The sequence below is a fragment of the Psittacula echo genome (genome assembly GCF_963264785.1).
Source record: "Psittacula echo genome assembly, chromosome: 2".
NCBI lineage: Eukaryota > Metazoa > Chordata > Aves > Psittaciformes > Psittacidae > Psittacula > Psittacula echo.
In genome coordinates, this window is record NC_137737.1 from 30,377,701 (window position 1) to 30,393,713 (window position 16,013).

The following is a 16,013-nucleotide window of genomic DNA, read 5'->3' on the forward strand; positions in this document are numbered from 1 at the left end:
ACTGGGAAAAGATGTTTTCAAACCAACATGATATAAGGACATATTAACTGTTTTAAGATGACTGCTGTGTTGCTGTTAGCAAGAGAAGCAATGAAGAATGACCTCTTAGTATTTCAAATTAATAAAGAAAAATAAATAATTTTTTTATGTGTCCATGTTTTTAGTTAGGGTTGGGTTTTTTTCTTTTCTTAAAGAGACTCTGCTGTTCTTGAGATAATGTAAATTTAAAATGTGAATTACTTCTTTAAAAGCCTGAAGTAAGCTTCTTTTGTGTCCTTAATCCAAGCACATGTTTTTTCAAGGACTAAAAATTACTAAAAGGTGATAGAATCAGTCACCTCAAACACTCAAATCCTGGCCTGGATGTATTTTATGCCTACTTCTATCTCATTTGTTGTCTTAAAACAATGCTTTAAGGAGAAGAAAACATATAATTGCTCTGTAATTTCTGCACTAAAATGTTTTCTTTTGAAGTAGCTCCGCTTAGCTTGTAAAAATACTTCTGGGTCTTAGTCAAGCATTTAGTACAATTTAAAACTGCAATGCTAAATTTCATTGGTTGGTCTTTTTATTAGATAAGGTAGAAATGAAAGCAGCAGGCAATTTAATTAGCAGTAATTTTTCTGGGCAAGTCATTACTTTGATGAACTTCAGAGCAATGTTTATGGCTCCTAATTAACCATGTTAGTAATTTGATTGAATAATCACTTTGGAAATGTTTCTACAATTTGATTAGAGTCTGACCCACTCTGATAGTCATAAATTAACTGATAGCACTTTAGGATAACAAGGCTGTAGTTACTTTACGAGAAATAAACTCTTCCTTGCTGGATTTTTTGGTCCTCTGTGGGCTGTTTAAGCACAAGCTAACCAGAAGATTAAGTAATGTTGGTACAAACAATGCTTGCCTTAAAAAGACTCCAGATGTTAATTATAATTGACTTAGAGGCATGGGAGATGAAACCCCAAATTGGCTAAGAACATAACTTCGTGGATGTGTGCATAATTCTTTATTCCGGGTACTCTGCTGTATCACTTTGCAAGAGTGGAGTTCATGAGTCAAAAAGGGTTTCGCTGCCAATACTAGTGATTTTTTTTACCTAAAATAGAAAATAGCATCTGTTTCAGTTCTACGACTTCCTCTTTTTTTACGTAGATTTTTCCATTCTCCTTAACATTTAATCTACTTGTTAACATGAGTGATTCCTTGCAGGTGAACCGCTACTTAACAGCCTTGACTTCTAGTCTACAGAGCTATGCTTGACTCGCATGATCACTGAATCACTTATTCCTCTGGTTGCTCAGAATAGCTGCCTGAGACGTTAGAGATTCTTGGGGCCTGAGGAGGCAGGCACTGGGTGTTTCATCAAGAGAGGAGGTAATGAAGAGTTCAGCACAGATGTGGAAGAGACCGTGGACTGTTAGAGGAAACTTATTATTACTGCCCCATATTTCACTTGTTTTGTGAAGTCAGTGTAAAACCTCATTTTCTTATCCTGCCAGATCTTTGATACTCATCATCAGTCAGTGAACAGTGAAATTTGGAATCACAGTCTGAAAGAGTCTGTAGGCAGTGTTGGAAAAATAGCGTCTGCTCTTTCGACCTCTGTTTGCATCTCTTTAAGAGTTACAAGTTACTGGTAACAGATTGCATAGCTTAGGGTAGGAGTTTATCACAAGATGAAATAGACTTTGTTAAGCAGGACTTTTGATATCCAAGAAGTGGTTTAAACGTAGTCTAGAAGAGCAAACATTTATGACGTATTTCTGTTTGCAAGTCCCAGTGCACAGGATGTAGCTACTTGGGTATGGTGCAAGACATGGGTTAAAAATGGAAAGACATTTCAAGTACACAATCTTCATTAGTTCTGTTTGTTTTTTCTAATTATTCTTGCAGATTTGAGTAAAGGTGGGGAATGGCAAATAAATGTCTGTGTTACTCAGAATGTGCACTGTAATTTTTTTTGGGGTGTGTGCCTTTTTCTTGTTTAAGGGTGTACGAGTGGAGAGTAAAATAGATGCATCTGAATTCCTAGATTAAATTATTAGCAATAGCAGAAAATTTCATTAACCCTTTAAATTCTTAAACAGATTCTAAAAATCAATATCCTACTTAAAAGTCCCTCTGACATTCCTTGTGTTAATGTAGAGTTTGTAAGTCTCCAGTGACAGGCAGCCTTTTCTGTGTAATTGATTAAAAATGTTAGGTCACATTAGTTACATAGAAACACAAGTACAGGGTTTAAAATATTAGTAGACTTCTGTGGATTTTTCGGTCTGTGAATGGTCATGGGAGTCAGCTTTTAGCAACGTTGATTACAGTAAAGGTTCGAGTTCAAGTGCCGAAATTAGATGGGATCTGTGATCCTCACGTTATGATTTCTTCTTCTGCCATGCCTTGTTCATGCTGCTCTGAAATGCTAACGGTGTGTTGACAGGTTTCCCCTTGCTGTAACTTGCATCGTTTTTGTTGCTCTTCTGCCTGCAGCCTGTCTCATTGATAACCTGCACACTTTTAATTACAGACAGTCTTTTGATTAGTATTGTCGTCTTCTTTCAGAAGTGCCTAGCTGCCATTCCATTTACATGAGGCAAGAAGGCTTCCTGGCTCACCCAAACAGAACAGAAGTTAAGTTTTCTATTATGTATTGCTTTTGTGTGAGAGAAATGTAAAAAATTAAAAAGCCTGGAGGGATTTGGGGTTCATTGGTTTAATTCTGCTGCTGGGAAGACTCACATCATCTTTCTTTCCCTTCCCAGTTTTGAGTTTCTGGTGAACTGATATTTTTTTGTTGCTTCTTTTAGTGCCACAGGTTGATCAGGGTAGAAGCAATTTTTTTAAGAATTTACTCATTCTGCTTTTCAAGGCTTCTAGCAGTTGAAAGGAACAGACACTTAAAAATTTGTCCATTTCATCCATTCTGGTCAAGTGATATTTTCCAGGCTAGTGGTGTGACAGGCTCAGTTAACTGTTGAGTAATCCATTTTATACTTCAAATTCAGTGACAGTTTTTGGCTTTTCCTTCTGTTACGATTTTTGCAGTGTTTTGGTGCTGCTTAGGCCAAATTGTACAGCCATGTGATACATATCAAAACTCTCAGTGACTTCAGTAGGGCAGAGCTGAGATCATTGTCAGAATTAATAATTCTGAGTTAAAAGCACTTTACATGTATTAAAAATCAGAAGGCCAACAGAACTAATTAAAAATAACTACTGAAAGAGAAGTGGTACCCTCCACTCCCCTGCTTTGGTGTATCTTTCTTCCCAATATAGTATTTTTTGTTTGCTTGTTTAAGGTTTGTTTGTTTTTCTTCCATGGGGCAAATTTCACAAACATGAGGGGAATTGGTTTTCAGATTAATGAGAATTCAGGCAGATATATGAATCAGAGTTCTCTAGTAAGACTTCATTCACAACTGGAAAGATAACAGATCTGGCTAAAAGCCCAACTGCTTCTGGGGTGGAATAAAGGCAGAAATAAAAATACAAAGTAGTGTTTAACAAGGAGGGTGAAACGGGATGGAAGTTTATAACAGTCTTGGTGTATGAAATTACATGAAGTATAGAAGTTTGATAAGGGAGGTGAAAGGCATCAGGGAAAGATCCACAAACTGCAGGTCTAAGGTCAACAGATTTGAGTTTTAATCACAGCACAGATTGTTTTTCCCCTATCTTAGCCATGTTATGCACTCGTAGGTGGTGGTGAAAATGTTATGAATGATGTAGAAAAAGCAGTGATGTTTGATAAATATGTGGGTTTTGTATTTGGAGATCAGTCAACATGATTTTATGGAGTAAAGGTCATGTCAGATCTGATTCTACTCTTTGCTGAGATTAAACATTTGATTGATAAAGATACTTGTATCGTATACTTAGACTTTTTATGGCATTCAGTTTGCCACTGCATTACATTCTGATTAAGAAGTTAGCACAAAACAGTATCAATAAAGTACACATTAAATACATTAAGACCTGGCCAACTGACAGATCTAAAAGTGGCTGTCACTGGGCAATCATCTCTGAATGGATTGTTTCTATTATAGTTCTGTAGGAATTGATATCGGGAGTGTTGCTATTCAACATTTTCAGTAAAGATAGGGAACAAAGTTAATAGATAACTTTATGGCGCAGAGATAGGCAGAGTGGTAAATAACAGGCAGGACAGGGCAGCACACAAAGCAGTTTGAATTGTTTGGTAATCTGGGCACATTAAACAAGATGGTTTTTTAATATGCTTGAATGTAGACCAGGCCTATGGAACCAGGAAACAGTATACTGGAAAAAATGATTTTGAGATGGGCCTCCTCCTCCTAGGCTTCACAGTGGGAAACCAGCCCAACCAAACATTGCAACCATATGGCAGAAAAGCCTTCTGTAATATTTGCACAGCCAAAAGGAGGGTCATAGGGTGGCAGGACAGGAGGAGATGTTTTGTCTTGCTAAGTAGCACTGGTGAGGCTGAAAACTCACATGCAGTTCTGGTTAACCAGAGCATTAAAATAATACTGAAAAGTGGGAGTGTGTACTGAAGAGAGTGCTAGAAATAATGCAGGGTTGCAGAGAGTGTCTTTTAACAACAAATTAAATTTTACAGAGTAAGCTTAATTGGAATAAACATCAAGACAGGGTGTGACTTCTGTGAGTGTGAGGAGGAAATACCAAGCAGGACTTTTTTAGTCTTGCAGAGAGAAGACCTGCAGGAACTAACGGTTAAAAGTCAAAGCCATACTAGTTAAAACAGGAAACGAAACAAACATTTTGGAAAAAATCATAGAGAAAAATGGGTGCTTTTTCATTTTTGCAGGTGGAGATTAACAGTCTTTTGGGAATGTGCACATTAATTAAACACCCCTGTACTGTGGCCAAAATGTTGCGATAGGGCGGTGTGTAAAGGATGTGGGATATTAATCTGATTCCTCTATGACTTAGTGTTCCCTCTGGCTTTAAGCCTGTGATTTCTTTCTCCATGCATCTTTTATATAAACACCTCTCTTTCTTTAACTTACAGGCTGTATGTATGAAAAAGGACCTAGGCAGTTTTACGATGACACTTGCGTTGTTCCAGAGAAGTTTGATGGTATGTATGACACATCTCTCTCTTTTTCTTGTGTGGGGAGATGAAAAAGGAAGAGATGAGGGACTTTTCTCTGTTGCTGATCAAAAAACCTTGGTAACATTCCAATTTAGGATTCTTTAACACACCATTTGCAGTGCGCCCAACCAAAGCTGACCTTTGTCTCTGGAAACCAAAGTCTTCTCTTCAATAGGATGTTGTTCGACTTTTGCCAGCAAAAGATGCTGTATCCAGAGTTGTGGCAGAGGAGTTCAGTTCCTGCACTGCTGTGAAGTAATAGCAGGATTTCCATTGCACTGGTGATCACATACCACTTGTTTGAGATTTAATGAAAGCTGTTCTTACAATTAACAAAACATCACAGAAAGAAGCAGCTTTGGTTTTACTGAGGATTAAGCCTCTTGTCTCGCTGTCTGTGAAGTGATGAATAGTGGGGAGTGAGTGTATAGGGCAGTTTTGTGTTTGTGTCAATGTATTTGCACTAGGTTAAACATTGTACTAGTGTTTTATTTTTCAGTGGGATTGATAACAAATCAATGATCTTTTCACAATGCTACCCATTACAACAGATTTTTATTTTTTTTTTCAAGAGGGATTCTGAGGTCAATTAAAATAAATGGCCCAAATTATCCTCAGTTACTCTGATGTAAAATCAGTTTCTTGGTGTAACTCAGTAGATTTCAGAAATATTTCATTATAGACAAAGTAGATGGATTCAGTATTTCTTGCCAGTGACTCTGTTAGTCTGCAACTTTGGGAAGTAATTTGGAGACCAATTACTTAAATTTGATAGATTGGCTTCTTTTTGTTAGTATATGTCTGTCCAGCTTTATTTATTTTAGCAGGAAGGATTAGATACTTTCTGATAAACTTGTGAACAGCTTTCTGACAAACTTGTGAACAGCTTTCTGACCATAGCTAAAAGTAGAGCTGGAAAACTCTTGGGGTTTTTGTCCTGCTTTATTTTGATTGTTTTTCCCAGAGAATCACTTATATGGATTAAAAAACTGATGCGTGTCTAGCAGCATTTGTTGTGTTTGCTGAAGAATGAGAGACTCTAAAATGAAAGTAAGCTGAAGAATTACACATTCCTCAAAAGGAGATACCATGTGCATTTCAGGGTTACAAGAATAGCAAAGGAATAGCAAGAAATAAATAAAGGATTTTAAATAACGCTATACCTAACTGAAAATTGCTCAATCTGGTATTACATTGTCACTGGATTGACACATTCACTGAAAGGGTGTTTTATTGAATGTCTACTTTATACTCTGGCTTTGGAATGTATGTTGGTTTTGGTTTAGTTTTTAGTTTTCCTTTTTTAAGCACATCTTGTCAGCCTTTTTCCTCCACCAGAAATGATTGTGGACCCGATCTTTCTTCAGTACCAATGGAAAATTCATATTTACATTTATGGGAATGGGATCAGATTTTGTACTGCAAGAAGTTAAAACTCTCTAGGAGTAGCATTTGTCTATGTCTGTCTTGAAAATCCTTTTTGTTTGTTTGGGTTTTGTACAGGGAAGGGAATGAAAATGGAAAACCAATAATAAAAATAAAGTAAAAGAAAGAAATGAATGTTTGGAAATATCTGAGTGCTTGCAAAGTAAGTAGTCTGCTGCTAGCTTCTATGACCGTCCATTGAGAGAACACCTTGTACTCTAGAAGACAGATGTTGTGTCACAAATAGTTATGTTTATACTAGTAGCAAGAGGACTTTTGAGGAAAAAATAGCAGATGTATCATCATGTTTTGGCCATTAAAGCAAAAGTGGAATAAGCTCAGGAGTAGTCTTGATGTTTCAGAAGCAAATTCTCAGCTGCTTCATTTGAAATCAAAGATCAGCACAGGCAAAGAATCTGATCCTCTGTAATACAGCACCTGCTATTTGTGCATTGCTCAGCTATCATTGAAAAAATTCTGTCCTTGAAGAAGAAGGCCTTTCAGGACTGGAACTTGAGCCTCACATAAACCAGAAAGCTTAGTGGTGATTTATTAGTTTTCCACAGCTATTGACTCAATTTTCTTTCCGGATTACAAAAGGAAGTGCTCCATTTTTAATATTATTATTCTTTCTTTCACTACATGAAGCTATTCCTTAATGGCCATCAGAGCACTTTAATGTTGTGGTCAAATGTGAAATCGTGGCATTCCATATTAAACAGGTCACACTGCTTACTGGGGGGGTGTTGCTGTTCTGTTAGTTGAACTGAGGGGATTTACCAGCATATCATGAATTGCTGTCAAAGTGTGTAGAAAAAAAAGTACTCTCTGCTTCAGCATCAGGCTTTTCAGCTGGTTTTTGTTTGCATGAGTTGTGTAGTATGAATATGATTCAAAAACAGCAGAGACACAGTATGGATGTAGAAGGATGGTTTTTCATTGGCAGTTTGTGGAACAGCTAGCAGCATATGATTGTTTTTTAAAAGCTTCCTCTGAACTTGAAATTTTAGAAAAATTAACTTACTGCTTTTCAGGACGAATAATAATCTAATATGTAGATATGAGTAAAAGTAACGTGTGTTTATATGCAAGTCCAGTATGCCACAGAGAAGCTCACATATCTGCAGGATTTGCATACCTATACATAAAGCACATGCTGTTTAAGTCCAAGTCAAATACTTTGTCAAATTTTCCTTAGAAGCATTTGCATGCAAAAGAAGTTTCTCTCAATAGGGTTTTGCAGCTTTATGAAGCATACATTACATTTCCAAAACTGGGACTTGTGTGAAGTGTAGTACACAAATGCAGTTCTTAAGACATCAGAGTTGCTTACAAAAATAGTTTGTGCTCTTACAGATAGAGAATGTTGCAAAATGGTTTGCAGGCAAGACTTGCACATATCTGAAATAAATAGCGATAGACTTAGGGAGACTTCCATAAATCATGACTGAATTTAGGTACTTTTTGGTATTTTAATATGTTATTTTAAGAGTGTTTAGCAGCAGGTAGGGGAATGTTGCATTTGTGGGTGTCTGGGTAATGAGAATCCTTTCCCTCTGTTTTATTAACCCCAGTAATTGCTTTGCTGGTTTATCTGATGAGCAGAGTGCTGATGCATTTTGCGCATTGCTCATCAAATGCTGTTGCTGTTCTGTATAGGTGATGTCAAACAGGAGCCAGGCATGTACCGTGAGGGACCTACATATCAACGGCGAGGCTCGCTGCAGCTGTGGCAGTTCTTGGTAGCTCTTCTTGATGACCCATCAAACTCTCACTTCATAGCATGGACTGGCCGAGGCATGGAATTCAAGCTGATTGAGCCGGAGGAGGTAGGTTAGCTAGGCAGCATGCCCTGACATCCACTGCCCGATCCTGCAAATGTAATAGTGCTCCTTCAGACTTAGGCCTTGTTTTTCTTCAATACTTTGCTTCAGTAGCACTCTGGAAAGTTGATGATGGAAAGGACTGACAAGGGAAGTATTTCAGTTAGGACAGAGTCATGGTTAAGCATAAACTGGATTCCTGGTCCCACAAAATAATAAAAATACTGCAAGTGCTGGAGTTACAAAATACTCGGCATAAATTGTGAGGCCTGGATTTATCAGAACCACATCATGAATAGCTGTGTTCCAAAATCCTTTGACAACTTGTCCCTGAATAGTCTTTCGACACCAAATATTTTTCAATATGAAACTGTGGGAACATGGAACTTTTAGGAGATTAAGATTTTCAGGCAGTAAAATCCCATCAAAATTATATGAACTCTCCTCTTCTTAGAGTCTTCTTCAGTCTTTCTGCTTATCTGTATCATTAGGTTGTTTAGTGCATGCTTAGATCCTAGGCTTGCAAACAGTCATGCTCTCCTAAACCATGAAGGACTTGCTAAAATTACTTGTATTCATGAACATTTGCTGAAGCATGAGTTACTTCACTTGTGTGATAAACAGGAATAAATTGCACATTTTATTACATAAGCTTTTTTGGACTAGGTAACATTACATTATCTATCCTGTGATCTAAACAGCCATGGAAACTGTTGGAAAAGCATGTGCTTGTGAATTTCATTGTAATACTGATTTGGATAATTTGATTAGGGTTGTCAAAAAGTAGTATCATTCTGGTTTAGTTTTTTGCACCTTGGACAGGTTTGGGTAATAGAGGAGACTGCAGCAAATTGTCTTTCAGGATCCCCTCTGAGCTACAGCTGAGTAGGAATGTTAGGGGGTGTAAGGCTACTTGTGTGTTCCACCAGCTATTTCTGCCGTTTGCCATGCATCTGCTGGCATAAGCAGTCTGAAAGCTTTCTTGCATTTAAGTTACACCATGTGCCAACAGCCCCTAAGGGGATGATAGAGTAGTTGGGAATGGCAACAGGACTGATGGCCATTTCCTTCCTGACATGGTCTAGCAGAGAGGAGGTTGCTGGAAGCACCTGTGTGCTGGCTCTCATTTGTCTGTGCATCCCCCGTGCTAGTGATAGTCACTGTGGCAGATCCTGGCATTGTGCATCTGAGGATTTAACCACAGAACAGTCTTAGTTGATTACCTATCAAAACTTTGCTGGCAAGACTGCAGCCTTAGCATCCTCCATGGTCTTCTTAGTCGTGTGACCAGGCCCAGAACAGAGTGAAATCTTTGGAAAGGCTTTTGTGTGAGCTCGGTGAATGAGGTATCTAATTTTACCTCCTTCTCAGTATTTTTTACCATTTTTGTTTTGTCTGTAACGTAAGTTCAAAGTTTTTCAAGACTGAAGAATTTCATTGAAAAATGGTTTCCAGCAGATGGTGCAAAAACTTTATAGATTTTATTAGCTCAGGAATGGAAAGTACCAAAACAAACCCCTAAGGTTTTCCTTATTGTGTAATTCCCTGAAGAGCTGGATATTCTGATTTAAGTTAATCAGATCATCTGCTTGTTTGACTTTGTAGCAGTTGCTTTGTGTTTCTGAGCAGCACTACATCCCAGATCTGGAGGAGGCAGGCTACTTGAAACGTACCTCACTTCTGTATGTTCTTAGAGAGTACAAAGGGACCTAAGTTGTTTTCATATGAATGTCATGGATCTGACAGCAACTGTCAATTAAAATAAGAATAGCCAGCAGGAAGTTGCTCACTTCTGTTGGTTGCCAGTTGTAAATTGAAGGGAAGTCAAAGAGACTGTTGATTCAGCTGTGGCAGGTTAGGATGTTAATGACATTACCTTTCCATCCCATCTCTTTTTGGAGGTTTGTGCCCTTGTAGAAAGGGTGACAACAAAAATGAATATGTATTATCTCCTTGAGCACTATAGTTCATTCAGAAAGTAGGTAGCTGCAGACTGTGGAGCTAAAAATTAGGCGTAGGTCCATTTATGCTGCTTTGTCACAGGAACAGCAACCTTCAGCAGGAAGGTGGGATGGAAGGCTAGAAACCTGAAGGCCTTCCACAGCATTTATGAAGTCTTACTCTGTGCCATTCAGGGATAGGAAGATTTGCTTACCAAGACTGTGTCTGGACCTGCTTGCTTATTTAGGGATGTCAAAATACCACACAGTATCGCATATTCTAAACCATTATTTTGTTGTTAGTTGTCTTCACTGTGTATTGATTTATCATGCAAGCCTGTCGTGTTGTGGACTTTCAGGACTCTGATTAATACAGAAAAAAAAACCTTGATAGGATAAACAAAGAATGATGTAGGCATATGTTATAAAGATGAGTAGGCAAATCAAGGTTATGCATCTAGGCCAAATTTACAGCTGGAATAAATTGACAGGATTTGAGGTATGTTTCAATACAGCTATAGCATAGCTGGAGTTAGCAGGGCCTTGATAATTAACATAAGCCTGAAAAGCTGCACCACTGAAAGGAAATAATGCTTTCAAAAGAAATTTTGAAAATTATTGTCCAGATGGAGATCAAAGTCATGGATTTTGCTGTTGTTATTTAGTCTCCTTCAGTTCTCAGTGCTGCATGTTGTCTGTGGTTTGCATCAAAAGGCTGCAGACACCTGTGGGAAGGTTTTGTAGAGCACTCTGCAGAGAAGCTGCTTGGCTATTATCTCCTTTTTCCAGAGCTGTATGCATATCAAACATTTTTATAAAATGTGCTTTAAAGAGTTCATCAGCTCTGACTTTTTTTTCCCTCTGGTGACATGATAGTAATTTGTACAGCCGATAACTGAAATGTCACCAACAGCCAATTCTAGTTTCAGGTGGGGAATAAGCAGTTAAGCTCTTTAAACCAAAGGTCTCTTTGTCCAAAACTACCTTTGGTGAGAAAACAGGAAGTGTAAAGGCAAGTAGAAATCATAAGTCATATTGTTCTCTATGGAGTGGCTTCAGGAGTTGCTTGCAGCTCCCTTTTTATTCTTATTTTTTAAGGGAAATTATACAACTGCAACTATGAAGTTTCTGTCCCATTTTTCATGCTACCATATAGTTCTTCCAAGTGATTACCCCACCTCCTGTGGTAAATCGCTTTCTTTGCCAAAGTAATATTTAAAACTGGGAGTTGGCGTTAGACTTGCATCTCCTATTAGTCTCACTATGGCTGTCATTCCAAGTACAGTCTATATTAGTTCATGAATTAAGTGTGTATGCATGTGTGTTTCGTGTAACTTGGTCTTCTGACATCAAGGACATCACAGGAATAGTAAAATTGCCCACAGTATCAACCTAAAGAACAGATTGCATCTTTTATGAAAATTTTCTGGTGGAACTTGGTAAATATTTTTTGTCTATAATCTCTTTATATGGCTTTATATTCTCATTGATTTTCTCTATTAAAACACAAGCACAACATCCACCCCCCCAATCCTCTACCATATTTACAAATAAGTAAGTCTGCTTCAAGTTTAGTGGATGACTCTGTGTCCAATTAAAAAGCATAGTAGTATATGGGAAATTCAGGTCGTGGCAACCTTTTCTCTTGTGTTTATTCCTTGCACCTGCAGGGTTCCCCTTCTTCCATCCCCAAATAAAGTATCTGATTATAAGATCTGCTTGTTAAATGCATTTAATGAATCAATGCTAATCCATTTTTGTGGCAGGTTGCACGTCGCTGGGGGATTCAGAAAAATAGGCCAGCTATGAACTATGATAAACTTAGCCGATCACTTCGCTATTATTATGAAAAGGGAATCATGCAAAAGGTGAGTAGCTAATTTGTATTAAATTTCACCAGTGTTGCATGTTAATCCACAACTCAGCTTATTAGGAGTACTTGTAACTGCATTGCTTATGCACGTTTTGCATCTATTTAGGCAAACACTAAGTTTTTTTTACTTAGCAGGTCCAGGATATGCATCAAGATTTTTTTTTCTAGATAAAAAATGTCTGTTGTTTTAGTTCACACAATGCACGAAATTATTATAGAGAAAGAGGTGATATTCAGAAATATCCAAAAGAGCTTCCTGACACCTGGGAAAGGGAAACAGTAGAGTATGGTATGAATAATCTTTTGCAGATCTAAATTAGCTGCCCAGCACTTGGGTACTTTGGTAAGTGCAAGATAGGGGAGAAAAATGATACCTATTGACATACAAAATACTTTAATATTTTACCAATTTTGTTGTAATATTTTATAATAGGCTGAACTATGAGAAATATTTAACAATAATTTATATATAACAGTCTGGTCTTGCTGACAGTATTGAACTCGTCCTTCTACTGTGGCTTGCTGATTTGCATGTATGTTTTTAAATCTTGCTATGTAGTACTATGTAGATTGAGAAATCAATAGGAGAGACCTCTCTGCTGCATCTACAAAACTGGCAGGTGTGATCAAAGATTATAACGAACACCTTGTGCTTGATTCATATATTTTCATATTAGTTTTGTGACCCGTGATGAGTAACATGTTTGAACTTGCTGTTTGCCCTGAATGGAAACAATGGTCTCTGCTCAAGTTACTGGGCAATTTTTCCTGTAGGTTTTATGAAGTCTTCATTTGGAATTGCCTGTTACAATTTTTTTTGCTTTGATTATGGAGTCGTTGTAGTGCTCTCCTTTTTCACTATCCAGGAGTCAACTTGAACAACAGTCTGACCTGGTATTGGTTTATGGTACTTCAGTTGCACAGCGCCCCGTCTATTTTTATGTGTCACATAACTGCATTGAGTCTCTGTAAAGTGGATTGGAGACTAGGTCTGGTCAGGAGAAGCAGAAATGCTTGATTTTGCTGGGCAGTGTTCAGGCAGAGCGGTTCCTCGTAGCACATTACTGCTCGGCTGCATAGACAGTTGTGCGAGCACAGTTCAAAGGCAGCATAGAGGCAAGAAGTAGCAGAGTGAAACAAGTTGAAAAATGTGGGGATGGGAATACCATAAGGCTGACAATGCTTCCCAACCCACGCATTCATTCCGTATGGAAAGTTTACAAATTCTTCTGACACCTAGCTGACTACTTCTTAAACTACTTTACTATCTACATGAATGTATTAACCACACATTTTAAAAGGTAGTTTGGATTCTTATTTTGCCAACATAGCAATGCTTGAGGTTTGCCCTGGGGTCACCCTATCTGGCCAATTAGTGTATGTTAGAAAGTAATGGTGGTTGTAGATTCACAGTGGGTTTCTTTACTGCAAGGTTTATATGCGCATATTTCCCCTTTTAAGTTTACAAGTGACAACAGGTAATGCAAATGCCCAGTTTCTGAATGCAGCCATCAGTTTGTCAAGCTTCCTGACATGCCTTTGTTAAAAAAAATTCTACTACAGATAAAGCCTCTACTAAAATGTTACATTATTTGTAGACTAAATTAGCTGAAAATTTGAGGAGGTGCTTCAGACTGTTTTGCACCAATAAGAATAGATTTAAGTTTGCAGCACTTCTGCCACCTTCATTCACTCACTTCCAATGCTGTGCTAGCTAGAATTGCAAGAAGCAGACAATATAACCTTTATTTTAAAATAATCTTGATACTCCATGAGCATGCAGATTTAGTTTTTGTTTGGGTTTTTTGTTTTGTTTTTTTAATAAGACCTGTATTGTTTTTATCATGGTTTAACTTTCAGGAAGATGCAGCACAGACATTTGGTGCTATTTCTGAATAAGGGGAAACTGTAGGATCCTTGGGCAAATTGTGCCTCTGTAAGCAAATCCAAATGTCCCAGCTTTGCATGAGCAATTGCTAAGTACATATTAGCCTACATATTTGCTTACACTGTCCCTGTACAATCAGCATGCACTATAACTTAAGTGCTTTTATGCGTAAGTATGAATCAATCTATGTAAAGTGAAATTCAGATCTCTTATCATGCAATGTGATTCTTTTTTCCACTTTGCACACAGCATGTTGGACTTAGTAATTTTATTTTGCCACTATAGTGACAATTTGTTTACATTTTCCAGTAAGAACAGTTCCATTTGTGGTTAAGTATAGGAAATGATTGCAAACAAGTGTTTAGAAGTAGAATACCTAGTCCGTCTTCCAACAGGATATCACGTGTGGCAAAATCGAGCATTCTGCACAGTCTGCTCCTGCAGATCCCTGTTGTCTTACTAGGTCATTGCCTTACCAGTTCTGCTGTCACCTTATTAATTGCATAATGAAGGTGGGTTCATCACAACACTGTTGAACTTGGAGTTGTAAAACCACGAGGTCTTACGCTGCACCTTTTTCTCCCTTCTTTTGTCCTCAGGTGGCTGGAGAAAGATACGTCTACAAGTTTGTTTGCGACCCTGAAGCGCTTTTCTCCATGGCTTTTCCAGACAACCAGCGCCCCTTACTGAAGACTGACATGGAGCGCCACATCAATGAGGAGGACACTGTGCCTCTCTCCCACTTTGACGAGAGCATGGTCTACATGCAGGACGGTGGCTGCTGTAACACCCACCCTTATAACGAAGGCTATGTCTATTAACAACAGTGACAGTGAAGGGGATGTTTCACCCCTCCCTTAGGCTTCTCCTCTTTCACAAGACCCAGAGGAAAGCTAAATCGACTTCAGTTTGTTTTTTAAATAGTACACTAAAAGGGGCTTTTCCTGTTGCATTACTCCTATGGTCTGCCATGGACAGCGCACTTTATTTGAAAGGGGAGGGTTGGAACCTAAATGTTATACTATGTAACAGGAGGAAAAGGGTGGGTTTGCTTTTTACTTAAGTTTGGGAAGGGAACATACAAATTTTAAGTACAAAAAAGCTATATCATGTCTGTTTTGTTTCATATCAGCATAAGATATTGTACATCTTTTCTCTGGGTATCCGTAGTACAGTTAATTCTCATTGTGCAAAATAACCACTTGATGATGATATCAGCACAGCATGCCTAGGGCATTTGTTTCTTGCCATTCTTAATTGTCTTTTCTGCTGTTATAAAAGAGAAGCAAAGCATATACCACAGCATTTAATTTAGAAGCTTGCAGTGGCAGACCTTGCACCTTGCCTCTGAAAACAACATCTATCTCAAGAGTTTTTATTCCCCCCCCCCTTTTTTGTTATTTTCTTTTTTTTTGCCTTTTTTTTTTTTTATGCACTCCTAGAAAAGTTGTATGACTCCAAACAACTCTTATTTAATGACCAAGTGGCCGTAAGTACAGTGACCAAGCAGCAAAATCTCTGACGTCAGACTTGAAGCCGCATGCTGTATCTGGTGCCATGTTGCTATACATATGGACTATGCTATGGCTTAGACCTTTCAAGATCCATTTGAGGGTAATAATTACATGTGGTAGGCTTTCTGATGATCATGTCAGCATTAAATACAGGATCATGACTGGGAGGGAGAAAACATTTTCTATCCTTCCATTTCCTTTGGTACATAAATAAGTTATTTAATCAATAGGAATTAACTGTACTAAGTCACATATCTAATTATGCTGTTTAGACACAGCAAGCACTCCTTGAGAAAAATATCCAATACACTAAATAGGTACTTTAGTAATTTTTAGACATGGTACCCATTAATATGCATTTAAACCTTTTACTGCTGTGTTATGTTGATAACATATATAAATACTAGATAATGCTAATGCTTCTGCTGCTGTCTTTTTCTGTAATATTCTCTTTGAT

At 37.9% G+C, this 16,013-nt stretch overlaps 1 protein-coding gene across 7 annotated transcripts in view; it reads left to right on the forward strand.

Moving 5' to 3' along the window:
* Positions 1 to 14,863, forward strand: part of ETV1 (ETS variant transcription factor 1) — a gene marked incomplete at both ends in the record, with an annotated part of 62,644 nt that extends 47,781 nt beyond the window's left edge. For 6 of the 7 annotated variants that reach the window (XM_080611715.1, XM_080611717.1, XM_080611716.1 and 3 more), the window contains 5 exons: positions 2,561 to 2,656; positions 5,010 to 5,078; positions 8,178 to 8,347; positions 12,048 to 12,149; positions 14,642 to 14,863. In XM_080611715.1, the coding sequence (XP_080467841.1) occupies positions 2,561 to 2,656; positions 5,010 to 5,078; positions 8,178 to 8,347; positions 12,048 to 12,149; positions 14,642 to 14,863 (659 nt within the window). The remainder of the gene's footprint in view (positions 1 to 2,560; positions 2,657 to 5,009; positions 5,079 to 8,177; positions 8,348 to 12,047; positions 12,150 to 14,641) is intronic. The other variant, XM_080611718.1, reaches the window with a different exon arrangement.
* Positions 14,864 to 16,013: the final 1,150 nt, after the last annotated feature.